We start from the raw sequence: 26,354 nt of genomic DNA on the forward strand, positions 1-26,354 counted from the left end.
AATATCAATCCTGATCAATCTCACTGGTATTGGCACGGGAATATATGGATATAGATTTCAACAGAAATCCCTTGGAGGCTGGAGCCATGATTTCCCAGGGCGTACATACAGGATTGCTATTGCCAATCATTGTTAATTTGTGCCCACTTATTACAAAGCGTTACTTATTCTAAAATATATCTCAGCCATAAAATAATTTGCATTTTAAAAAGCAGCCTAAATCCTTATTCCCTGCGAGACCAGACAGCTCCTTTGCAAGCAGCTTCCAGACTCCTTAGGAAATAATCATGAGGCCAATCATAATAATAGGTTTTTCTGTTTTTCCATCCTTTGTGTTTCTCTCTTTCTGGAGCAGGGATATCTGTGTCACAGTTGGGATAGACTCATCTTGATTACTTGATGCTGGGCTGGAAGGACCAGTACGTGCATCCCGGAGAGAAACTCTCCTTTGATCAATAGAAACCCACAGCAAAGCCCAGCAGCTCCAGATCAACTTCCTCTGCTGTGGTCAGGCTCATCCCCGTGAGACCCAAAGGTCTCCTAGGGCAGGGCTGAAGTTGTGTCTGGTGCACGGCAGAGGCAAACTCTGGGATTCCTGCTCACGCATCAGCCTGACCACAGAAATGCCAGTGTCAAACTCTGGACCTGGGATAAGGGTAAACAAACACAGCACGTGACCTGCTGGCTTGACGTGCATACCCTGGCAATTCTCCCAGCAATTACAGCATCACTCCTACCCCCGCGCCTTCCCCACAAATCCCACACTGCTGCTGGTCTTACTGGGTGTTTTGTTGCAGATACTGCTGCTAGAAAGTCACTCGGGCAGCAGGAGTGAAAGAGACAGACTAACAGATCAGCATTCCCTAGTTTCAGGCACAGTTTGTAACACAGCACAATTTATGCTCTTGGTGTTTCACTGATATAAATGTGGAGTAGTTCCCACCGACTTGAGCTGATCTATATTTGGCTCCTCATTGTTGCGGTCTCAGTTTGGTTAAATGGTATTAGATTGAGTTAAATGGGAGCAAAATAAAGTTCTGTTAAATTCAGAACATATCCTGTCCTCTTTCAGAGCAGCAAAGTGAAAAGGCATGTGCATGCATGTGAGAGGAAAGCCCAGGAGGACGCACACTCCCCCGTCTGTTCGTGCTGCTGCCTGGAGCGTTGCTCTACCTGGTAGTTGCACTCGGGGTCGAGGCAGTGGTAATGCTCTCTGTACTGGTAGGCGCAGTGTATGTGTCCACAGTGCTGACTGCCAGAGAACCTGCAAACAGGAGGGAGGGAGAGACAATAAACCACTGTCCTGGCAGCAATGCCTGCAAGCAAGGTACAAATAAACTAAGTCCTGTTCCTGCTTTTATCTCGCATGTTTATGGCATTAAACCCCACCTCCTTTATCCCCTCCAAGGATGGTGACCCTTGTGCCTTCCCTTGCTTATTTGTCACTATTTAAAGGTGCTTCTTGAGCCGGATCACTCAGGTCCTGTACATCCCTAATCTGTCTTTCCCCTTGAAATTCATCTCCATTATCTAAGTTGTTTACTTGGGGAAGCAGAAGGAAGGAGGGTTCCTAGAACTAAACACCACACAATTCTAGAATAGAGTTTATATATCACACCAACAAGTTTCAGAAACCGCCCATGACAGAAGGAGACAAATAAATGTTGGGCAAATATGGATTCTAAATTTTAAGTATAAGCCCACCTAGTAGAATATCAGAAAAGCTGCATACAGCAAAGTTGAAAACTCCTGACATACAGGGTGGCAAAAAAGACCAGAAAGACAGAAATGTCTTGTAATACCTACATACAAACAGTCAGTATGCAGAATTTATTGACTGACAGACACACCAGGAATTGGCACAAAGGGATGATCCAGCAATGGGGTAATCAGTGCAATGAATTCCCTTGTGTATATTCTAGAGGACCCTAGAAGAGCTTGAAAGGGAAAAGCAGCGGAGAGAAGGGGACTCAGAGGGGAAACATTCAAAGATAAAGTACCATCTGCTCAAAGGTTCCTCAAAGGTTCCTCACGTCACTTAAGTGCTAAACACAGCAGGAGTGCATATGATAAAGGGCATGGGAAAGAATGAGGAAGGGCAACAGATAAAAAAGGAAAATGAGAGGAGTGAGGGTGTCCTGGGGCAACTGAGGAATGGGGCAGGAGCAGGGAAGATTACAGATCATAGTAAGGCAAGGTAACGCGAGGCTATGGGATTGAAAAAGTCTAGATGAAAAGCAATACTAAATAAGCGATTTCTGAAACACAGTAAGGAAGAGGAGGTCAACTGTGGAGACAGCAGGGCCTCTAGGAGATGGAAAGGGGACTTAATTGACAGAAAAGATAGACATTGCTAAAAAATTAAATGACTTCTTTGCCTCAGCATTCACAAAGGGAGACAGGGACAGATGCCAGGAGCAGACATGCCTTTCCCTGGGGAAGGAGAAGAAATACTGCAGGAAATCAGGATCACGTCAGAACAGGTGATTGAGAAACTGGAACAAACCTCAGCAGCAGAGAAGAAACAAACCACAAGGCAAACAGCAGGGCTGGCTGCACAAACAAAGGTGTGGAACTGAGAGCAGAGGAAGAGATTCCTGCTCAACGCCTGGGTGACTGCTCGGCTTGTCCAGGGCAGCTGCCACAGCCACCGTGGCACTGAGCAGGGACATGTGGCTCCACAGCACACAGAACCAACTGGTCCTGCTAGTCCAGGGCTTTATGTCAGCAGAACAACCAGCAGCTCTTCAAGGAAAGTTAAGTGCCCTGTGGGAAGCTTCCTCTCCATTCCACTGGAGTGATGGGGAAAAAAGAGGAAAGGGCTGGAGACCTGTGCGGTGCAGGCCAGGCAGAGAGGAGGATGATACAGACCTTGCTGACAAATATAAAGCAGCTCAAATTATTATCAAAAATGAGGATGCAAAGTGACCAGAGATACCAGCTGGAGTAAAAGAAGGGCCAGACACCAACAAGATCTGACTCCAGGAGACGAGTTATTTGAGGCACCCTAGCAGGAACGACACATGGGCTCAGTTTTAAAAACAACAGCTAAACAAGCACTCCAGCACTTCCAGCTCCTATCCTCCTTACCATGTGCCATGGAAAGGTGTGTGTGGTGTCTACAGCACTGGAAGGGAGAAACAAGTGTTCCACCAGGCCGTGGGCTGGGGGAAGGAGGGAAGTGGCAAAGCCAGCACAAAGGGGAAATTCTGCTCCTTCAGTGTGCAAGGTTGGGCTCCTAAAGGGTTATATTATCCTGTGTTTCTTCTGACACTTGAAACAGTTCAAAGCTATTAATTTTTAAAGCGCAGCATCTGTTTAGGTTTTTCATAACAGGAAAGCTTACACACAGCACACACTTACATGCATACACACACACACACATTTACATGCACAGACTCACAGTACATCCACACCCCCTGAACTTACTTGAACGTAAATTTCCATGCACATGAACAGACACAAACACACACACCTGAAACAAGAAACTCACAGACCAGCTCATCACACTGATATACAAATCCAAACTCCTAAGTTGTCAATACAGACACATAGATACAATTGCACAACAACAACCCACTCCCTCTTCCTTCACATTAATCGGTTCACCTTTTTTTTTCTTTTGCCAGAAAGTCTTGATCTGGCAAGAGTTGATAAATAAATAATAATAAAAATAATAAATAAAGAAGTCAGCATGCTTAGAGAGTGTTTACAGACTCATTACTCTGTAACGATGATGTGAAAGAAGAAAAAAAAAAACCCACCCCAATTACAAGGGGGGAGGAAACCCACACAGAAATAAATATTTAAGCAAGTGCTGCCAGAAGCACCATCTGCTGAGGCACTAATAATAATAATAATAATTTTTTCTGTGGTCTTTTTTTTTTTTAATTATAAATATACAGGGAGGAGGAGGGGGAAAAACAACCCAACCCAAACTAGCTAAGTAAGAGGTTTTGTTTTGTTGTGTGAGAGAATGGATTATCCCTGGGCAGCTTTTGGCAGTGGCTTTGGCAAACTCATTAAGCTAATTATGCAGTACAGACATAAGAGTGCTGTGTCTCTTCTCCCCCCACCCCTTGATTTTAAGGCTTTAAACTGGTTTTTTTAAAAATGTGTGTAAATTGAAGGGAAGTGGCTGTGCTGGCAACGGGTGGCTTGCGGAGCCTTTTAAGCAGGATGTGGTGTCCCTGAGGTAGCTCACAATCCTCTCTCAGCTACCTGCCTGACCCAGGGAAAGGGGCTTGCACAGCCCCAGAAGCAGTGGATGTGGCTGAAGTGTTTACAGTTCTCTACTTGAGAGGGGAATGGGGGACAGAAAGGTGCCACCTCCTCTCCCACTGCAATTCCTACAATTCCTGCAATCTCAGAAATAAAAGGATGCTGCTCCTTCTGGACCTGGGATAAGGGTAAACAAACACAGCACGTGAGTTTAAACCCCTGCTTTCCTTCCTATATTCTCTATATCCCACTACTGTACTGTCCCTTGAGGCAGTCAATTCCCACATGCACTTGAGGCATTGCTGCTTGAGGAGCTGCCTGTGGTGGCACAACTGCCCTCTCTTCCCATGGGGTTTTCTGCCCCCTTCTCCTACATCTGGGATTTGGGCAAAAGGGAGGAAATTAAGTCACGTGTCATTCCACTCTTGAGCTAGGAGAGTGCTGTTCCCACTCTTTTTCCCTGCCAAAATGTTCCCTTTACTTTCCTAGCAGCTGACTGTCTCCCACAAGGAGACTCTCCGTGGGCTCTGGCGAGGTGGGAAAGCACAGTACACACTCCCTTCCCCTTTCATTAATAAGTGCCCAAGTGCTGGTGGGAGCAAACCCTCCAGTTTTTCCCTGGAGAGAAGCGTTTGCTTGCTTCCCTCGTGTCTGTCTGGATACAAGGGGCTTTTGCTGGGAGCCTTCTGACTTTACTGATGGAGGATTCAACCGGCTGGGGGCAGAGCCTGATGGACCCTTTATGCCATGAGCTCTAACCCAGGCAGGTGTGATGCAATCATGTCCTCTGTCCCTCTGGCTCTTGGGGCATTACTCACTTTGTCCCACCACAACAACCTTGGGCTTCCTCTCAGCATCACTGTCCTGACCTAAGCATGCCCACAGCTGTGATAAGGTGCCCTACTCTGCACCTGATTCAGTGAGGATTTCTCAGAAAAATGAGCTGCAAAAATTTTCTAGGATAATCATCCCATGTTGATGCCAAGAGCTCCCTAAACTCAAGTCACTTGTGAATCTCTCTGGCCAAGATTCTTAGAGCTGAGATGTCCTCTGCTTGCCTCCTGCAGAAACGGTAGAGGAAAAAGGCAGTGGACAGAAAGAACAACAGCCAAGAGGCAGAACCCCCATTTAAATCCTGGGCTTCTTCAGTGAAGCGGTTTTCCACTATTTGTCACAAAGTCTAACAGCTCCAGGGAGCTAAGCATGCTCTTGGAATGACCGTGTACCTCTCACAGCTACTGCTCTCCCAGGCAGGGGGACAGAGCAAGGACAGATGACACGGGAAATGGAAGTGCCAATGCCTGGTTTAAACACTTGATCCAGACAAGACCCTGTCTCTCCCACCACCACTCCATCTTCTAACTCCCAGCCCTCTCCCCAGCAAAGTCAAAAGTTTTGCCTACCTGGCAATATACTTCTGGTAAATATTTACGTCTTCGCTGACGGCTGGTTTGTCAGTGGGTAATCCATTCCTGATGGGAGACACACAGGGCACAGCTGGTTAGCAGGAACAGGGCACAGCTTAAACTCCTTGTTTCTCTCACACACCGCTGACAGATCAGGAGAGAGGGCCCAGGGAAGGGTACCAGCAAAGATACCCATAAGTTTAAATTCCCTCCCCTTTGCTCTTCAAATCCTGTACCTACTTTTCCCAGGGAAACACACAGGCTGTGTATCACCCTTCCTGCATGTTCCTTCTTTGCAGGACTCAGAGCAGTTTGTTGGAGAAAGTGAGAAGATCAACTACAAAAACCTGTTTCTACAGAAAAAATGCCTATACGAAAAAGTGATGGCCACATGCAGACATCTCTCTGAGGCACCTGGCAGTTCTGCCCTTGTGTGCACAGAAGCTTTGCCCCTGGCTCAGCTGCAGGAGAAGAGTCTCTCAGCCAGCCACGTTGTGAGCTATTGCCCATTTCCCTGTGGCCAGCAGCCCTGCTGCTCTGTGACCAGCACTGGAACAGTGGCTCCAGCCCCAAAGAATGCCTCTTTGGTTCATAGATACCCCAAAACTCTAACAGACAGATTATGTATTTTAATCAATGAGAAAACCACCCCAACTGTCACATAAACCTGGATTATTTTACATGGTTAGGAAGCAGATAAAAATAACATCCTTAGCGAGTTCAGGAAGAGGGAAAATTAGATGCAGGGCCAGACTCCAGCCTACCCAAGAGATAGGGCCACCCCAATGCACCTCCAGACAGGCTGCACACCATCTTCTCTGTGTGCTTTGCCCGTGCCCAGCCTCCACTCCGCCTCCTTGCAGCTCTGCACCCTGGTTTAAACAAGGACACTTTCGCACAGAGTTCACTTGAAGGTAGACGAGTTCAGGGCAGGTTAATGGCATTGGATCTAAGAGAGTTTAAACCCATGGCAAGGGTGTATGTGCAGATGTGTGAGAGTAAAGGGTAATTCCTGCCAGGTTATTGAACCCAGTGGGGACTGGGACTGGGAAGCCATGGCCCAGATACAGCAGTCAGCACTTCCTTCACCAGCACAGTTAATGGGCTGCTGCCTTTTATCATGGAAGCCTCTATCTAGTGAGCAGCCTGAAGGAGAAGGGACCAGAGCCCATTCTGTACTGCAATGTGTGATCAGGACACAGAAGTGCCAGGCTGAAGGCCATGGTCACCTCCATTCCAGCTGCAGCCCCATCACGATGCCGTGGTTGAGGAAGTCCTGTGGCCAGAGGAAGGCTCACCATGGTGCTGGCAAACCCACATCTGGCAAGAGGCAGGAAAACAAGCAAGAGAAAGGAAAACAGACTGGGACCCCAGTGCAACACCACAGCAGGTAAGAGGCTTGCTTATCCTGCTTGTGCCTTTAGGCACAGCTCTAGGATGGCAACTGAGCTCCAGGCAGCTGAATGTTCTCAAGACACTTCAGGCACAGAGTCTTGGACCAAGTCATCCATCACAACAAGGCACTGAGTCTCCAGGCATATTTACACCACTGTGCTTTAAGTAATAGGAGTCCCTGCCTGTCATCTGTAGCACACACAGGCTCATCCTGAGCAGGACCCTGAGCATCCTGAGCAGATGCAGATGTCAATAATCCTCTGTCCTTTCCCATACACCTTTACCATGGAGCTCCCCATCTGTCTGCAGGCAGTTGATAAACAACCATTTCACATGGAAGACAGGTATCATTACATGGCTCTGCCTTCCACATGGGGAAACAGGGAAAGTGGGTGATGCAGACTTTGCTGGGACTGCAAAGAACATTCAAGCAAGCTCAAGGCCTCCTATGACCACATGCCAAACACAAAACAGCCTTTTTCCTCATCAGAGGACCAAGCAGTAGGGTGTGTGTGATGGCACAACGGGCAGGACAGAAGGCCCTGGACTTACTACAAATGACCTCATGGGATTCACAGCTCACAACAGCCCAGATTCACAGTGAGAAACAAGTAAACCCAAACCATGACAAGAAAGCAGAGAAGTCTCTCCCTTCCTCCCTGCTGCAGCCTGACATACATATGTATCTCTGCTACAGCTCCCACCTCTGGAAGGTACATTAAAAAGTAATCCAAGATTTGGCAAGACCTTCAGATACCTCCATTCAGTCAACGGCATCACTGCAGAGACTGCTGGCAACGTATGTGCAGGAGGTTATTAGTGGTAATTGGGCTAATGAGTTTGCCCAGTCTGAGGGGTAATTGAATCACCTCTGTTTGTGTAAGCAAATTGAGAAGACACAGGCCTGGCCCTACAGAAGTAGGTATATGCCTAACTCCTATGGAAATTGATGAGAATTAGGCACCAAAAAGTCTTCTGAGTTCTGGGACAAACAAAAAGCCCCATCTTGCTAACAGTAAAGTCAGCAGAGTCATGCCTTTGAGTTAAACAGAAATAAGAATCAGGTTCTCCTGCAGGCACATCCAGATGCCTGGGAAACCAGAGAGAGAAGAAAATAAAGTAGTTCCAACCTTGACCCTAAGAGTGCTGACAGTACCATGTTCCCTCCTCTTTCATTTTAACATATGAACTCAGGGGCTATTGGACTCCACATTCATGGCTGTAACTGCTGATGGCAGGTCACAGCCTTAGTGCAGACCAGATAAATAGAGATGCAAGGTAAAAAAGAGGAGTAGACACTTTGACAGAGAGCAAAGAGAACCATCCCATGAACAATGCAGTATTTAACAGGGTAAGGACTTGGAATTGCCCACTGAACCACACACAGACTTATGGTATGATCCCCCACTAGTACTTAGATAAGAAAAGTGGGAGTACACTTACTTTACTGTAGAGACTGTTCCAGTTGTGATGGAGTCTGTCTTGGAGAAAGTTGATTTCAGGTACTCAGGAGTGTTGAATGGCAATGAGATGGACTGCTCTGGCCCGGCCACCGGAGTGCTGCTGGGGGTACTGGTGAGGGAAGCAGGGGCCAGGCTGGGGACTGGAGCTTTTACTGGAGTAAGCTTCTGAATGTTCCTCACATCATACTTGGAAGGCCGGCCTACCTTGCCTGTCTTGAAGGCGATGGCTCCTCCCATATCTGGGCTTCCTTCCCCAGGCTTGAAAAGGTGCAAGTACTTGACGTTTTCTAGGTCATACTTGGAGGCCTTCTTGTAAGTGTTGCCATTCTGTGGCCTGATGCTCTCACCCGTCTTCAGCTTTTGAATGAAGAAGTCATATTTGGAGGCCCGTGACATCAGGCCCTGCATCTGGGAACTGCTGGGAGAGGGCAGTGGCAGGATAGTGGCTTTGGTCTCCGTCAGCATGGAGGCGTCTGGACCTGGCATGCGAATGGGCTGTGCCAGCACTGAGGACGGCTCTTTTCCCAGCTTGGAGCCCAGCTCCTCAGATTTGGCCAAGTGCATGGGCCACGAGAGCTGCTCTCCAGCTTTCAGTTTGCGGATGTACTCCTCGTACTTGGAGAAGCGGGCTCGTTTGCTCATGGCATCTTCGCCGGGGAGAGCGGCAGCGGCGGCGGTGGCCTCTGAGGTAGCAGCGTTCAGCTTGTCGAAGCTGATCTTGCGGGCCAGCTCATCCCGCATGTTCTGGTCGTCGTAGCCGAACATGCCCAGGAACTCGTTCATGGTGGTGGCGGCGTAATCCCGCAGTGATGAAGCTTCCCCTGCAGTGAAACCAGAGGAGAGAGTCACACAAGGCACTGATTTTTCTTCTCCTCCCATACCAGCACTAGTAGCTGGGGGGGGAGGAAGGGGAGAGGGGAACATGATCTACTGACGTTTGGCTCACTTGTTAGGTTTTATGACTCTTAAATTAATTTGTTTTAAAAAAAAGTAATTAATACTGGGGTAAAATAAAAAGAGTTCATCAATGCCAGGAAAATCAATTTCCTAAATGTTCTAGCCGATGGCTTTTCAGTACATTAAACAAAGTTTCATAAATGTCTCTGCACTCTTGCCTTGGCCTAATATGAAGAAAAAGTAATTTTACTGGAAGTGAGACCAATGCCAATATGCCAAGGCTTGTACAGATCTGTCCTTGTGTATATTTGTGTATGGAAGGAGGTGCACAGAGGATAGATGGCAGCATGTGTAAGGGGGAAAACCCATGTGAAAATGCTGTGTGTGTTGGCGAACAGCAAGCAGAGCTGAGAGCAGGCAGGACACAATGGTGTGAAATGGATAAGGGAGATGGGCAAGGCAATGTATGGGGTGGAGCAGGAGGAGGGCAGAATACAACAGTGCAGAGAGGAGGAAAGCAGCAGAGGTGGAGATGAATCAAGGCAGGGGAAGAGCAGCAAAGGCTGTATGCACGAGAAACTTGGCAATGAGGAGTGCAGGAAGGAGAGCAGAAGGCAAGACAAAGACAGGATAGTTCCCCATCACTGTTGCAGTCCTTCCCTTCCCTTCCTTATCAATTTTGTAAGGATTCACTCAGCTTGCTCTCCTCCATCTCAACTCCTGTAAATGGACAGCTACTACCTGCCATGTGGAAAAGGGCCACAGTCCAGTGAATGCTATGGAAACCTACAGGCAGCCTTTCAAGCAGCCAGGAACAGCTTCCAGTAACACCAGGAAAAGTCCATGCAGGTGAAAAATAGGTAAGGAACAGCCTTCTCTCCATCAAGATTTAGACTGAGGAGAGAAAGCTGTTGTCCTGATGTGGGCTCCAGGGAGGGGGAGAAAGCCAGTGCTCCGGAGCATGGGCTGGGGAAGGGGCAGGAAGGGGTTAGTTTCACAGAGCTTGATTAAAGGGAGGAAGAATGAGCAAAAGCTGTCCTTCCTTGGGTCTCTCCTTCCCTTCTTCCCTCCCCTACTCCCTCAGGCAGTTTCACAGCCCACCATGATGGGAAGAACACACATCTGGAGGTCACCCAATATCAGTGTAAAGGAGGAAATAAAGACTGCTCTGATGCGCCGGCTTGGCCTCGTTTAGGCTTCAGTCTGACACAGCGCTCCTCCTCCTCCTCTCCCTCTTGCTTTCTACTGCAGAGTAAAGATTTACTGTGTGCAGGAGTCCTTCAAACCTCCCTCATCATCTTTACTCAACACTTGCTCTGGCTCTAATGGGCAGGCACATTCCCTCCCAGGCAGCCAGCACAGGGAGGTACACTGGCAGCAGAAGGGAAGTTCTGGGCATGGGGTCCCACTCAAAACAAAGCAACACTGCCTCGAAACACAGAGCAAAAGGAAGGCACCAAGATGCTGCTACAGAACAGGTCAGTAGATCCCAAAGATTCCTAAGAAGTGGGGAATCTGACAGCCAGTGATGCCACTTGCACAGGCAGGCACGTACATGAGAGCGTTTCCGTGCACGCAAGAGCCTGTCAATGAGCACAGTCCAAGTTCAATAGCCATCAGCTCCCACAAATCAGTTTTCACAGGACTCTATGGAGGAAAAGACTGCCTGTGACGGGCACTAAATGGGCAAGACCATGAAGGTCACATTCCTGCTCCAGGATTGCCTGGAATAGCTGTTTTACTGCAGCAGAAGTGCTGCTACACTGCTTCCCTGTGTACGTGGTTCTGGGGGAAGGCGATGTGAAGAACACGCCCAGAGCCTGCAAGGCAAGGGACAAAGCCACACCTGCTGGGATCTGCTTTAGCCCAAAACAACCTTCCAGTTCCTGGCACTTAAGCCCAGCATTCTGCATGGGATTTGGGATGCCTGACCCCAGAATAAACACCCTGCTAGTCACAGAATGGGTGGCAATGCCCCTGCGGTGTCAGGCTCAGGGCATAGCACAACCTCATGGGTTGGGATCAGTCTTACAGGATGTTAAATGCAGAACCATTCCTCACTAGGTCCAGCAACGAGACTTGTCTGAAGGACAACTTTATCTTTTACACACAGCATATTAAAAAACATCATTCTGCTTTAAAGCAGTTCTCTTCTTCACCTCTTTTTTTTCTTTTCCCCACTTCCATTTCAGTATAACCCTATGACCCAACAGAAGAGAATGTACCCATGAAATCCCTACTGGATCTAACAATTTCCTGTTTCTGTTAAACCTGCTTTCCCTGTTCTGCTTTTCCTTTCTTTTTGGACCAGTAAAACAGCCCCCAGCTTTGCTCATAATGCCCTGATTTTCAAGTACTGCACAGAAAAACTCTAGCCAGCTTGTGTCAAGCTGCAAGGGGAAAAAGAATACCACACTGAGGGTCTGATACAAAATGAAACTATTAAATGTGATTTCTACTAGCTTTAGCCACTTCCCTGAAAGCCAGTGTGCCCCATCTTTGGTACCATGTGGCTATACCTCAGCTGGGTAAACAGATGCAAAATCCAAGCCTATTGGAAAGGGGAAGGGGGGTGGCCCAGAACTTCTTCTGAGCTTTGTGAAGTCTGAGCTCAGCTTTCACTGTCATGGATTTAATCCCCAAAAACCCACCTTGAATTCTGCTCTTCCTCTGCTCAGATTTGGTTCCAGATGATCACAACACCCTCCCTGCTTTGCTGGTGTTGCTCAGTCTTTCCTCACCCACGTTTCTCAAATGCTGTGGCCAGTTCCCACTGCTCACTGCCAGCAACTGCAGCTCTACTCATCCAGCATGAGCCCAACAAGCCCAACACATGCCCTGAAGTTAAGACAACATGCATTTAATTGCTCAGGCACCTAACATGAAGGACAGAGGCTCCTCCAGTAGAAGCACCCTGCTACAGGAGGGAGCTGGCTCGCCAGAAGGATCGTATGAGTTTCAGCCACCTCACTTCACATACACTTTCAGACAACGTTGAAGAGGTAATTGATATTACCTAGCTGACAGAAAACCCTCCTCTTTCCCACAAACAGACAAAAATGAAGCAGGACAACCACTGGGAAACACTCCCTGTGAGGACTCCTGGAAGGCACAGGAAGCATTATCCCTGTGTCTTCCTCCCCCTTCCCTGCACTGCATTTTCCTCTCCTTTCCTGTGTGATAATAAAGGGCTCCCTCTCCCCTTGTCGCTGCTCTCCATTTGTGGGCATTGCCAAAGAGCAGAGATCTGTGTGTCTCAGAGCAGCTATCATATCACAAAGGATCCGAAGCTAGCAAAAAAGGCGCTAAAAATAGCCTGCAGCAGCACACTATATATGGAAGGAAAAGCAAAACAGCCCAAATGGAGTGCAAGGTCTGGATACTGGGGGATGGGACATCCCAGCCAGGGCTTTGTCCTTTATTCTGCTTGGGAGGGAAAATACATAGACCTGGGGGATAGAGGATGATGAGCAAGAAACTGGCACTTGGCGTGTACGCTCTCCTAAGTGAAGTCTCCCCAGGAAATTAGGAAGAGAAAACTCTCCTGGTTGAAAACAGGGCCAATGAATATTCCAAGAGACGTAGCCAAGAAGCTAAGAAAAGAAAGGCAGATCCAAAAGCTTGTACGGGGGGAAGCTCCTACTCCGACTGCTTTAGCCCACTATGTAACAGACAAAGTGAAGAACATGTGTAGGAAAATCTGCCTGGGTATGTGTGCGTCAGTGAGCGATTGTGGAAAGGGATCCGTGTCAGAGACCGCACCGAGAAATCTCATTGCTAAATATAAATGTGCACAGGGAAGCACGGGCCGGTCAGTGGGCAAGAGAGGCTGCCTGAATGAATGAACAAACAAATCTGCACACCCAGATCAGCTTCTGACACCCATCTCCTGACAGACAGCAGCTCTGTGACTCCTCAGTGTGCTTCCCAGGTGGACCAGGGAGGAGGCACACGGGGCAAGACTGAGCACTGACTCCTTAGTCTTGCTTTTCCCAGGGGAGGCTGGAAAAGAAACTCCATCTTGTTTCAAAGCACGAGGCTTGAACAGCATTGAGCGGGTCTCTGTGAACTTCTGCCTAATGCACAACAAGCCTTCCTGTCAGCCTGGAAGGACACAAAGGTGGCCAGGATTTGGCAACAGACCACGAGAGGTACTGGTGGAAGACATGGGCACAAGCTGAATCCCCAGAAAGTGGACAGTATGTGTACACACCAGGACCCTGGGAAGCAGGAACCCTTCTCATCCCCATATAATTAGGATCAGTTTTCCCACTGACCAAGAAAGCCTGTTAGATGTAGGATTTGGTTTTCTGTGTGGCTCCTGCTTTTCACACAAGTTTCCAGCTGAGCCAAGTGTGGGCTCAGCTTTAAACACTGCTCAGCACTGCCAGCCCTGTACCCTCTATTCTCATGGGGAGCAAGTGGTGCTCAGAATCTCCAAATCAAGGTTTCTGTGATGACTCCCCCAAAGCCACTTTGACTGGGAGGGCAGACCTGTATTCCTCTCCTTTCATCTGACTCCTGCGACCCCCCCAGCTCCCACCAAAAAATTCCTCCTTTTTGACAGAGGAAATTCCAAATCTCACTGGAATGTTTAGTTCACACTCAGTAACGTCAGGCGTTGAGAGGACTTGGTGATGAACAGCTGAAAATTCATTTCCTGAACACTGACAGAAAAAGTAAAGGAAAATAACTTTGTCCTTTCCAAGGCAAGGGATGTTTCTTGTGCTTTCAGGGAAATGTTGCAAATGACATTTATAACAAGGTTCTTGAAGCAGAGGCTCAAGACACAGCAGCACGTCTGTTTGCAAGTCAAATCCCACGTGGTTCTATATGTAAACTGGACGCCTCATGTGCCATTACCTGCCTCAGACATAAATGAAGGTTCAGCGACCCCCCCTTCCCAAACAGTTACCCATTTTTGCACAATCCTTTGACAATACAGCCCTGCAAAAGTATTTTACTTAAATCTCTTCCCCCAGTGAGAAACCTCAGCTTCTTTTCATTTTCTCTAGTTTGGAAACATTTTTTTTTTTACATTTAAGTTCCCCTCCTTTTAGTTTTTATAGCAAAAAAAAGCTGCAAATGGTGAGGTGGGGTGGAGTGGTGTGAATTAAAACAAACTAAACCAGAGTCCAGGCACAATCACCTTGTGTCTGGGAACGACAAGGGCTTTCCTATCAAAGGAAACTGAAGGTCACACTTTCCCTCATTGATCTTGCAATGTTTGTTAATTACTCTGTCACTGATGTGGCGAAGGATAATTAAACAGCTCTGTTTATATCTTATATGCATAATTATGTGCGCTGCCACTGAACTCGTGAAGACTAGAGAATGTGCCTCTCCAGAAGGGGAACGGACAGACGGAGATGAGTTTCAGCTGCATTATTAACAGGAGGAGGAAAACATGCGCACACACAAAAGGAGGAAAGTTTGATGGATTCACAAAGTGCTGAGATCAGGGGAGGGGTGCGTGCAGGTGGAGCAGATTAGGGGAAGATCTTTCAATTACAGATCCAGCCCGGCTGAGTGACAAATGGGGAGGGAGCTGCTCTGCCCTAACGGAGAGAATTCAATTCACCCGAAGCTTTTATCAAGACTTAGCACTCATACACCCCCTCAAATCAATCTGGGGGAAACCTGGGTATCAGAAAGGGAGCAAGAAAGTCACCTGAGGCTTTCCCCAACATCTCTTGTTGACCTCAGCTTTTGAATGAGCCACAAAAATGAAGTAGAAGCAATCCGCAAATAGGAAACACACAGCCAGAGGAAGAACACATGAGATGGTGGGGGAAACTTTGGTTTGGAAGTGGCATTTTCACCAGCTCGATGCTGAGCTCAGGGTGGGCAAAGCTCGAGGACTGGGCCCCTCGTGAGGGGAGGCAACACCACGACACGAGCATCACCTCAGCCCCTCCACCTGGCCGAGGCACCACGGAGCAGCAGGAAGGGACCGTGACATTCACTGTTAGGTGGCTCTCTAAGGACCATCCCAGCCTTGCCCTGGCTCAGTTCAGCCTCCTGCAGGCTCCCCCTGATCCGGTCCCGTCCATGGAGGAACGCCTCGACGGCCACTCCTTCCAGAACCTTCATCCCGGCCACTGCTCCTGTCCCGCCCGGTCCGGTCCCTACCCAGGGATTTGTGGTGTGGAAAGAACTATCCAGCCATGTCCACCCTTACACCACCCTTCTTGGGAAGGGGAGGCTAAGCCAGAGCCAAACTCCCTATGGTCCCAAGAGCAAAATGACAGGCCTCTGCAAGGGGCTCAGGGCTCTCACTCTTGCCCTTGGCTGCCAGGTGCTGCAGGACCTGCCATGGACACAGAAAATGTAACTCTGAAGCTGCCCTGTGTCAGGAAATGGAGGGGACAGAGGGCTTACCTGAGGTGGTTCCTGCCCCCAGCTTGGAGCCTGGTTCGCCACTGGAGGACCGGTAGGCATCGTCCTTTGCTGGCCCATCTGAATCCCTGTCATCCAAGAAGTTGCCATCCTGCGAGCCCCTCAGAGCGTCTGCCTCGTCCCCGTTATCTTCCTCGTCGCTGCAGCCCTTGGGCTGCACCATGTAAACCCCTTCAGGGGGCACCTCTGTGCTCTCGGTGCTCTTACATTCCTTGCCCTCTGCTCGCCCCAGCAAGGGCTCCTCATTGTACTCCCCGTTCACCCACTTCTCGATCACCTCCCTCCTTTTGTCCTCCTCGATCTTCTGCACGCAGCTGAGTCCATCTGAAAACTCTGTCCCCAGCTCTTTGGTCCCGGGCTGGGGCAGGTCCTTGTTGCTGCTCTCCTGCTGTGGCCCCTTGTCTGCACGTGCCTGCTCAGATCCCCCGTGGTCGAAGACGACTTGGCGGCTCAGCTTGGCACAGATGGCATTTAGCTTCAGGCCGCCTTTGCGCTTGGCAGCCATTGCGGGTTTTCCTGAGGCTGCGTCAGTGCATATAGTTCTTTCAGCTAGGAAGAGAGAGGGGAAAGAAGCAAGGAAGGGCATTAGTGGCATCAGACAACTTGAACCCAAAAAGCAAAAGGATGGTGCCAACCCACTGGGCTTTCAGGCATGGCCAGTCTCAACCTTGGAAAGGAAGAGCTACTATGTGCTTCCTAAGCTCTGAGTGGAAGCCCAACGAGAAGAGCTTGGTGAGAAGCATCCTCTGAATCTGCTGGGACCAAATTATGCCACTGGCCACAAGAAATTTGTGCTGGGACAGAACTGGCTTTGAAAGACCCCAAACATCCCAGGCAGGTGAGCGTGGCACCAGCCTTTGCTCCTGGCTGAGGCAGGGTACCAGTTTGTTAAAAGCCTGGACTGTCCCCTCCTCCAGACTGCAGCACCACCTGCTTTAGGTCCCTAGCTCTATCCTGGATGTAGTGGGTGCCAGAACCACACCAGCCAGCAACTGCACCCCAGCATCTCTAGCAAGGACAGCAGCTTCCCAAGCCTAACCCTACGGACAGTGAGGAACTCACCTCAAAGAGTTTGTGCATAGTCTCAGAGAAGAGAACCAGTATGCACCTAAAAGAACCAGTATGGAGGACAGGAGCCCTGGCAAAGTGTGTGTGCTGGAGCACCACAACTAGACTGGTGTGTCACAGTAGAATGGAGGAAATCACTGTGGGCTGGTAGTGGCTGATCAGGCCCCTCTGCCTGCTCAGTCTCGCACACAGGAAATTCTGCTCTCATACTTCCCAGCACAATCAGCTAATTAGTGTGAGTTTGTTATTTTAATGTAGTTTATTCATATGTGACAGCTAGTAAAGGAGGGGTGAGAGGAGGTGGGGGGAGAGAGGAAGAAGGTAAGGTCTTAACTTCAAGGTCATGGAGAATCTTGAACTAAATGGTCTCTATCAGAGTCACTTGCATAATTATTGCACCAACAATTAACAAGGTTCAATCCCAAGTAAAAGCAAAATAATTATTCTAAAGCAGTTGCATTGTCTCATTTCTCTATTTCTGATACCTCTGAGAGATGCCCAGACTAAGCAGGGTTAAAGGACTGCAGAGGACACACAGCCGGGCTCTTCCCCCAGAGCCAGGGGGCCCTGCCCTGCAATCCAGGGCTCAGGAAGAGCACTCAATAAAACACATGCCACAAGCGTTACTGTGGGGATATAGTTGGAGGTGGAGGTCCCTCCAAAATGGGGTCTTGGATTTTACATTGTGCTGAAAGAGGGGCCAGTCACATGTAGAGTGAACAGAACATGTCTCCAGACCTCAAATGATGAGAACGGGCTCCTCTACTGCACAGGACTCCCTCGTGGCAGCTCAGCTCACACCTCCCTGTCACCAGCACAGAGGTGCTGCTCCACAGAAGCACAGTGAGATTAATCAGACCCCCTACAATGCACCCAGAAGCCACTGTGACAGCCCCTAATCCTGTAACATGACAGCCCAATACAAACAGACTGAAACTTTAGACCTGCTGTCCAACAGCCAGAGAATGGCTGCTTAGCGTAAACTCCTGACAGCTTCAGACACGCTTCCCTGTCAAGGACTGCAAGAAAAATAACCCCCCGACAAATATATCAGCCCCCCACACAAAGGGAGGCAAAATGTACTCCTCCACTTTCCAAACGCACCCCCCGGCACTAACACCTACGTGCAATCATGCTTTCACCAAGGGAAAGCACACGATGCTCCCAAACACGTACCTCCCCATCTAGAAATTACAGCTGTTCAAAGAGCTGTGTGTATGCGCTGGCACACTCCGTAAACACAGTCCTACATGTACAGGTTAAGAAGCCCCATCTCCCCAAAATACATTCCTGCGCCTTCCCCCACGCATTCCTTTTTTCACGCAAGCCTGCAGCCCTCGCACATACAGATGGGCACAGGCAGATGCCCATAAAGCTGCAAGTCTTTATGTGCTGGCACCCTCCCTTCCAATTGCATTCCCACTATTTAGGGCACAAAGTGAAGGCTGATCCTATGTACAACTGGTACCACAGAGGGAATCTCAGGAGGCGGCCGTGAGCTCCATGTGGAGCCTGGCCAGGACACCTACAGCTCACGCCCGTGGGCTCAGGCCAAGGGCCAGGAGAACCCCACAGGCTGCAGGTGCCTGGGACGGAGCCTCCGTGCGGTGCCTGCCCGGGGCCAGGGCACTGGGTCAGCACGGAATCACCAGCCTCTCTCCCAAGCACTGCCTGGTGATTCCCTGTCCATGTTCTCACGATAGCCAGCCCTACTTAACTGGCGAGATCAGCACCGCTTGCAGCTGGAGATAACTGCGAGGCACACATTCGGCAGCCCGAATCCTCGCTGCCCTACCCCTTTCTGCCAGGAAGGCAGATCCTATTATTCTGGTCTGGAGGTGAGCAGCCAAGTGTGTGCACCAGCTGGCAAATGAATATATAAATATTTATTCAAAGGAAAAGAGGAACAGACGTTCCTGAGGCTGCACTTGCTGTGTATGCAGCAATTCCAGGGAGCCTGCAACTTGTCTTCCATTCCTGCCCTGCCTCCTTCCATCTCACACACCCTGGCTTTGCCCCTCTACCTCTCCAGCTTCTGCCCCCCAGCTCCTGCCCTGCCCCTTGGCACCCTTCCTTTCCCTTCTTTTGTTTGGGATTCTTTAACATTTTGAGAATCTTTTCCTAAAGTTTGAACTGCAAATAAAGCGAGTTCTGAAAACATGCCACTTTCCTGATCTATAGACCTAACCCTCCCAGAGACCTTCCTGGAATGGCATTTGCTCTGAAATACCAGGGCTCTATATCTCATCTATTCCAATATAGGTGGAAATCAAAACCTCCAGCTTCTCCTGCCAACCTTGCAACCACCTCTCTCCAAGTCTGGACACATTTTATCTTTTCATTCCCTTACTTCCTTGTCTATGGAATGGGAGGAGGATTCCTATTCCCTTCTTTTAGGCTGTCAAGTCCACGAGCAGAAGGGAACCCCTTACAGAGAAATGCTGAACATGAGCCTCAGGTTGGAGGAGACCAGAGCACCTGTGTTTCATTCTCTCAGGCAGAGGGAGGGAAGCTGAGCTGTTGGATGAGGGATCTTTGTATCTGCCCAAGGTCGGCACTGCCAGATCCCAGAAGCCAGGCAGAGGCACCCTCCCCCCAGGTCGAGCTCCCCACCCCAAATCACTGTTTAAAGATTCCAGGCTAAGTAAACATCCCCCTTCATTTTCTTCGTCTAAATAGAAATGTTTTGATTTCACATCAATCTAAGGAAGCCATTTATAACCTGATCCTGTCACACGGACTTTTCATCTCTGCCCGGGACAAACTCTCCCACAAGCTCTATTTACACTGAGCACTTCCTCTGAAAACAATGCCACCGGGAGTTTACTCCTCTTTCCCCCTCTCCACACCCTTCGAGGAGACACGGGCTCTTCTCCCCTCTGTACCCATCGCTGTGGCATCTTGATGGCAATCCTCGCTTTGAAGGAAAGGTAGATCTTGCTGCAGCCAGGGCTGGCAGAGAGGTGGACAGAGCTCACCTGGCCATTTCGCTGCCCTGTCAGCCCAGGCTGCTGCCCCTGCTTCAGCCCCTGCCCTGGGTGCTGCCAGCACCTCCCATGCAGAGCCTGGCTCTGTCCCTCCCTGCAGCCCTGCAACAGCTCACCCAACTCCGCAGTACGGTGCTGCAAGCTGGGCACGGCTTAGCCCTGCCTCCCCCGAGGCACAAAATGGGCTGTGGGGGACACACGGTGTGCAGGAACAAAAGGATCTGCAGCCTGGACAGAAACGGGCCATCCCAGCCAAGGGGCAAACTGCTGCACAGATAATAAGTCCAGCTTTGCAGGGAGAGGAGGAGAGAGCCCAAGCCTGGCTTTAGCGTGGGGTTAATGAAAGCACAGCCTGACAGAGGGGAGGAAGGGTCCCAGCTGGAAAAAAAGGCGTATGGGAGCTGGGTGAACCAGCTGGCATGGGTGGAGGGGAACAGCAGGAGCTTACTGCTGTGGAAGAGCCAGGGTGCAGGGCAGACCCCTGCCCCTGGGGCCCGAGGGCCCGTTCTGGGGGGACAGGGTGCTGGCTGGGGAGGGACAGCGTTGTCACTTCACAAGGCCGGGTACGTCGAACAGATGGAGCTTTCATATTCCTATTGAAGAGTTTTAAGCCCAGCTGAGCAGCTCCGTTCAGGAGGGAGGTCCCACTGCCAGCTTTCCAGGAGCTGCAAGCTCTCATTCGATTAATTATTAACAGCATTATTTGGGGCGGGGAGGGGGAAGAAAGGAGGGCTGACATGCATGCACAGTCCTTTTCTTTTTTAACCACTGTGGTGCAAACTTGACTGGAGAGACTCCAGTCTGCCCAGCAGTCTCAAGCAGGCAGGGCAGCATGGCTTGCTGGGGTGGGAGGCGAGGATGCTGCACACTGGAGCCTCTTCACACTTGAGCTGCAGTCCCTAAAATGGAGGCAAACATTGGGAACATGCTTCTAAGGAGCAATGCCCTGGCACTGCCCAGCCACATGCTGGGAGGAGGCAGGGAAGGCAGCCAAGTGCTCAGCCCCTACCAGAAAATATTTTCCCTCCAGCATGAAGACCTGTCTATTACCCTAGGCAGGGCCAGGGCAAAGGCAGAACATCCCAGGCATGGCCCACAATGTCTGAGAGTGGATTTAGTGCGTATTCTCCCCTCTTCAGTTTATCAATAAAACATTTTATTGCTTTTAGCCCAGGAAATGACCTTGGATTAGTGGATGCTGTCTGTTCTGGCTGACCTTGGGGAGTTCACAAAGGCTCTTTAACAACGTCCTCTGCCCTGGAAGCATGGATCCCGCCTGTGCGTGCCTGCAAGGAGCTGGGGAAAGCCCTCGGTGTGAGAGTCAGACGTGACAGGCTCCAGCTCAGCACTGGGCAGGCAGGAGAAGGAGAATCAAAGACGTGGGAGGGGAAACGAAGTGAGCAGCCAGGGTGTCCTTACCCAAGAGCTGCCAGCTTCACTCCCTGCTTTCCCACAGCCATGAGGGCTCTCCCCACACAGCCCATCTATAAACCGGGGAGGAAAGGCTGGGGACTCTGCTCTGGTCCCCACAGACTGCCAGAGCACAGTCTGCCTGCAGTCCTCACTGCTTGACTTTCTCCTGCCCACCACACTGGCATTTATAGACCCACAAGGGTCTGCTTTTCTCCCTGTTTGCTGCTCCCAGAGAGCTGAACCCTGCTTCAGCCCTGGCCCAAAGGGGCAGAGAGCAGTGCCAGTTCCCTTCAGCAAGCCCATATGCTTCCCTTTGCTCAACCTTCTCAGCTGCAGAGCTCAGCTGTGATTTCCTGGTGACAGTGCAGGGCAGGCACTGGGCAGTGAGTGACAGGATGCCCTGAGAGCAGGGGGAGCCATGGGCTCCAGAGATCCTGGTGCCCTGCTCTGGGGCTGCCAGCCTGTTTCTCACCTGGCCATTTGGCTGCTCCTGTGCTGCTGATGGGGCTTCTCTGGGAGAAGAGCTTATGAACACAGGGAACCCCTCCTTTACCCAAACAGAAAACAGCCACAGCATCTCTGAGCAGTGTGTGTTTTCTGTGCAGGAGTGTAATTCTGAAAGGAGAGAATGGGACAGGAGAAACCAAGAGGAATTTTCCTCTCAGGGGAACAGACACTACAGGTGAAGAGTAGTGAGTGCTGAGCTGTAAGTCAGGGCCAGGTCCCTGCATGCCAGAGGGCACAAACAGCCCACCCCCTCAGGCCACCCCCTCACTGCCCTCTCCCGACAACATGAAAGCCTCCCTTTTTAGCCACGTCCTCTCCCAGTGTCCCCTGGTACTGGACACAGAAGGTCCCCATCCTCTCCTGCAAACATCTCAACCGTTGCAGTGCTGCCCGCAGGGAGAACCCCTCCTGGCACCACAGACAGGCGGGCAGGACCCCCAACCCAGTGCCTGCCCCCCGCCCCAGGTGCCCGTCCCCTCCAGTCGCATCCTCGTGAAGAGCAAGCCCTAAAGTGTTAACGGCGATTGGTGAAATGGCACAGCAGATTGCTACAATAAATAATTTACTGATATTTATAAATATTCAAATCAGCAAGCTTCAGAAATTGAAAGGGGGGGACTCAGTTGACGGGGAGGAGGGATGTTTAGGGAGGGGAGGGGGGTCTGACATTAATTCCCAGGCTCTCCAAATTCACTCGAGAACTGTTTCTCATTTCAAACAAATATTAAATCTTTTGGTGTCAAGCCTCCAAAAATAAAATATCAAAGAGAAAGTCACCACCCCCTTGGTGGCCAATGCCTTGTCTGCCGCGACTCTGGGTGCCCTGGGTGGCCCTGTCCTCTCGAACAGCCACTTGCTGGGGAATGGTGGCAGCCTGCACTGGCCAGGCGCGGGCTCTGGCAGGAGCTCGCACACCCCCACCTCTAACGCAGCTCACCACAGCACCAACCACCAGCCAGGACAGGAATTCCCATTCCTATTATCTACAAGCCCCCGCCTTCATCTTCCAGGAGGTTTTCTAAAGCCCATTGGGAAGAAAGGGCTGCATGTTGGTGCAATGAAGATGGAGTCAGGACTCTCGGCTCCACTTGGGAACACGGCTTTGTGACAGAAACAGAACAGGAGGTCAGTCCTTCACTCCTTGCCTCTGGAATAGAATTTGGTTTTGGTGATTCAAGCTGGGGATTAAGAACCAGAAATGCTGGCTTCCAGCCTGGTTTCCAACCACAGCATAGCCATCCGTCTCCCCAGCTTTCTGCGCCTAAAGTTTCCCCGTGCAGGGGAGGGGAGTGAGGACAATTACCCACCAGTGAGCCTTACCCAGTGCTTTGGGGTCTCTGTACCAGCACTCTATGTCACTGTGCTGGATCGTTACAGAGTCTTTTCCACCTCAGAGCATCCTACTGACCCCTTAGATGGCCATGGGAGATGATCCCATGTTTTCCCCTAGACCACCCCACTGGTAACACAAGGCTCCAGCATGGGGTGAACTTCCCCCAGATGAGTAATGGCTTTTCTAATGCACGGGCAGGCTGTCAGCTTCCCTACTCCCAGTGTTTTATGGGTTTAACTGAACGGCTCTGAACTCCCTAGTAAGAAATAAAGTTATCCCTCAGCGTCCCTTCTAAACATTTCACTCAGTGCAAACGGTGTTTAAGAAAAATGAGGACATATTTCTTCTTAAGGATGCAGTATCCCCCTTCAGAGGCCTAATTTATGCCATATATCACTGGCCAGGGAGAGAAAGGCAGTGCAGACCTCACACTAGGAGTGAGCTGGCCCTAGCACAGCCGCTCCTGCTGCAATGGTGCAATGGGCTGCAACTCAAAAAGTCCTCCAGAGTCCGCAGAGTCCCTGCTGAAGAGCCGAGCTGGCTGGCAGGCAGCAGAGCAGGATGGACACCTTCAAATGCTCAGCACTGCGCTGCCGCAAGCACCTCCTCACCTGCCCAGGGCAGCGCCCCCGTCCCCTGGGAGGCTGAACGGGGACAGCCCCCGGCCCCTGTGCCTCACCCCGGCCTCCTCTGACACTCACCCACCGCTGACCTGCTCCACCAGCTCCTCACAGGCATTTGGCACAGCTGGTGGGGAAAGTGGTTCAACTTCGAGCAAGGACAGGACTAATCCTTCCTCACAGCTCTTTAGTAACGCACGTCTGAACCTTTTCCTAGGCAGATCTCAAAAATGACTCTAAACGTGCTTTGATCTTGTCTACCCCCAGCTTCCTCACTGGGAGAGCCACTCAGGGTCTGCTTCTCGCCCGAGTGCCAAGGCAAAGCTCCTCATCTCTGCCCTTGCCTTTGCCTTGCTCTGCACTCATGTGCCCTGGAACCTCCAAAGGACAAGAAAAGAATGCCTTTCTGCATACAAGTAGCACAGGAAGCTCCTACAATTAACAGAAGGAGCCGAGTGTAAAGAAGAGGGGGAAAAAGTGGGGAACAATGTCAGGAATTCTGATTCTGCCACCCGCTCTGCTACTGTTCTTTCTCTTTGGGCAAAGGACATCATGCAGGCTCCCCTTCTGCCCTGGTTCCCCTTCATGGATCACCCACTGGGAAAGGATTTCTTGCCCAGCTTAGCAGGCCCACTGCCTTTGCAATTTAGGTACTATTGCAAATCGAGTTACAGCAGAGGAAAAGCACTGATAGAGGACAGATTGAAGCTCAAAAGTCCCTTGTGTCCTGCAGCAAACTTCCTAGTTCATTTGTCAATGTGGGATCTTTGATAAGACATTTCCGCAGTTTCCTTCCTATGAAAACCTGCTCTCAGTGCTCCAACCCAATGCAGTGAGCAGGGTCTTGGGCTCCCCAGGCTGAGCAGCAGCTCCCTGGGAGCCTTCTGTCCTCACCATCTTTCTTTCAGATAACATAAAGCCAAGAGGATCAGCTCTTCTGATCTAGTTTCTCTTCCTTGTCTTATTTATTTGTTATTAATTTTTTAGTCTGGTTAAAAGGTTTACCATCCAGAGGAGCATAAGTAGCCTCACTCAGCCTAAGTAACTCTATAAATCAAGCAGAACTGCTAACATCTACATCACAATCCTGCCATCAATCTCCCCACAGGTTGTGAAGAAAACCAAGGGGAAAAAGACATGAAAGGGAGAGTGAAGAGTAATAGCTCATCACCCTCAGGTCCCTGCAGGCTCCCTGTGGCCCTTGGAAAACTCCCTGTGAGGCCAGACGTGTTGTTGGGGAAACTAAATGCAAACACAGTGCCTAACTTCACCTCTCCACGGCCCAGAAGCACAGAGTGCTCTGGAGTGCTCGCAGGAGGACACAGCGGATGCAGAGAGGGAGGGAAGGGCTGGTGGAAGCAGAGGGCTGGGAAAGCCTCTGGAGCAAAGCCTGCTACCTCACGTGGGAGCCAGCTCCCAGGGAATGATGAGGCCAAGACCTGAGCCTCTTGGAAACACTGCATTGACCCCTCTCTGGAGACTGAAGGGGTCAAGGCAAAGGGTGCAGGGGAACACAGAGGCGTGATCAAGAGGACACCAGGTTTGGCAGCAAATACCTGACGCTGGGGAAACAAAAAGGACCAGGGAGAGACAAGAGATCTCTTAAAGGACAGATTCAGAATGGGAATTGCTCAAAGTTTCATCAGTTCCTCTTGGTGACTGTCTTTAATGAGTGATTTTACAGAGAACCCTAAACCACCAAGACCCAAGTCAGGGGACACCAGCTCCCTTGGTGTCAGGCTGGGCTCATCCCTAACTGAGGGCAGGGGTTAAGTGAGCCAGCTCCTAAAATAGGGTCCCTCTGACCCTTTGGTACTTGGTCGGCAGTTTAAGAGCAATTTGCAATCCCTTTCAGCACTATTAAGCTCAGACCTAACAAAGAATGCAGGCTGCTAATTAACTGCAGTGGGAAGTCGGGAGCTAAATAGGAGTTGGGAGGTGAATGCTTGTTGCACCACTAAGAAATGCAGGGCCAGAGAAAGTTCATTACTGTGGTCTTTCAAGGTCCTGCAAAGTAAATCAGTGTGTCAGCCTGCAGGAGGTGAGTGAAACCTCAACAAGGGCTGCATACAAAGAGCAAACCAGAGCATCTCAGCCTTCCAGCTCATGTTATGTCCTCTCCACAGCCCCTGACTGCTGCCTGAGCTGTGTGTGAGCAGGTGACTGCTCTGGGCTGGGTGTGCAAAGGGGGCACTCAGTGCCCTGAGAGGTTTCTGTGACCCCCAAGTGGGGCTGAACTCTTTTGTGAATCCAGAGCAGGTACCCATTACACACCATACTGGGAGCTCAAGGGCTCTTTGAATCCCTGCAGATGTCTGCAACCTGCAAATACTGTGCAGTGTGGTTAGGAGAAATGCTTCCATCCTGTTGGAAGGAATGATCAGGCCAGAGGAGAAAGAGCTCTGGTGTGAAAGCAGAGGGTCATGCCTGAGTTGTTAACTCAGCAGTCCTGTCAGAACAGCATGGGAGAGCAACCCCACGGCTGGGCCATGTGGGCACTCACCCCATGCTTCCCAGTGCTCACACCACTCTAATTCCATGTCTTGCTTTTTGTCGCTCTTCCTTGTGGTCATTAGGGCTCATCTTCTTATCTCCTATGTCCTTGTGAGCCTGTCCATGTGCCTGTGCTATCACTGACTGCAAGC

At 50.3% G+C, this 26,354-nt stretch overlaps 1 protein-coding gene across 2 annotated transcripts in view; it reads right to left on the minus strand.

Annotated features, from left to right (window-relative positions):
* CASZ1 (castor zinc finger 1) overlaps positions 1-26,354 on the minus strand; it is a 102,616-nt gene that overhangs the window by 30,929 nt on the left and 45,333 nt on the right. For both annotated transcript variants that reach the window (XM_031062553.1, XM_031062552.1), the window contains exons 2-5: positions 15,764-16,330; positions 8,466-9,306; positions 5,625-5,693; positions 1,174-1,264 (exon numbers count right to left, since the gene is read on the minus strand). In XM_031062553.1, coding sequence (XP_030918413.1) covers positions 1,174-1,264; positions 5,625-5,693; positions 8,466-9,306; positions 15,764-16,330 — 1,568 coding nt within the window. The remainder of the gene's footprint in view (positions 1-1,173; positions 1,265-5,624; positions 5,694-8,465; positions 9,307-15,763; positions 16,331-26,354) is intronic.

This window comes from Geospiza fortis, unplaced genomic scaffold (genome assembly GCF_000277835.1).
Source record: "Geospiza fortis unplaced genomic scaffold, GeoFor_1.0 scaffold662, whole genome shotgun sequence".
NCBI classification, from domain to species: Eukaryota; Metazoa; Chordata; class Aves; order Passeriformes; family Thraupidae; genus Geospiza; species Geospiza fortis.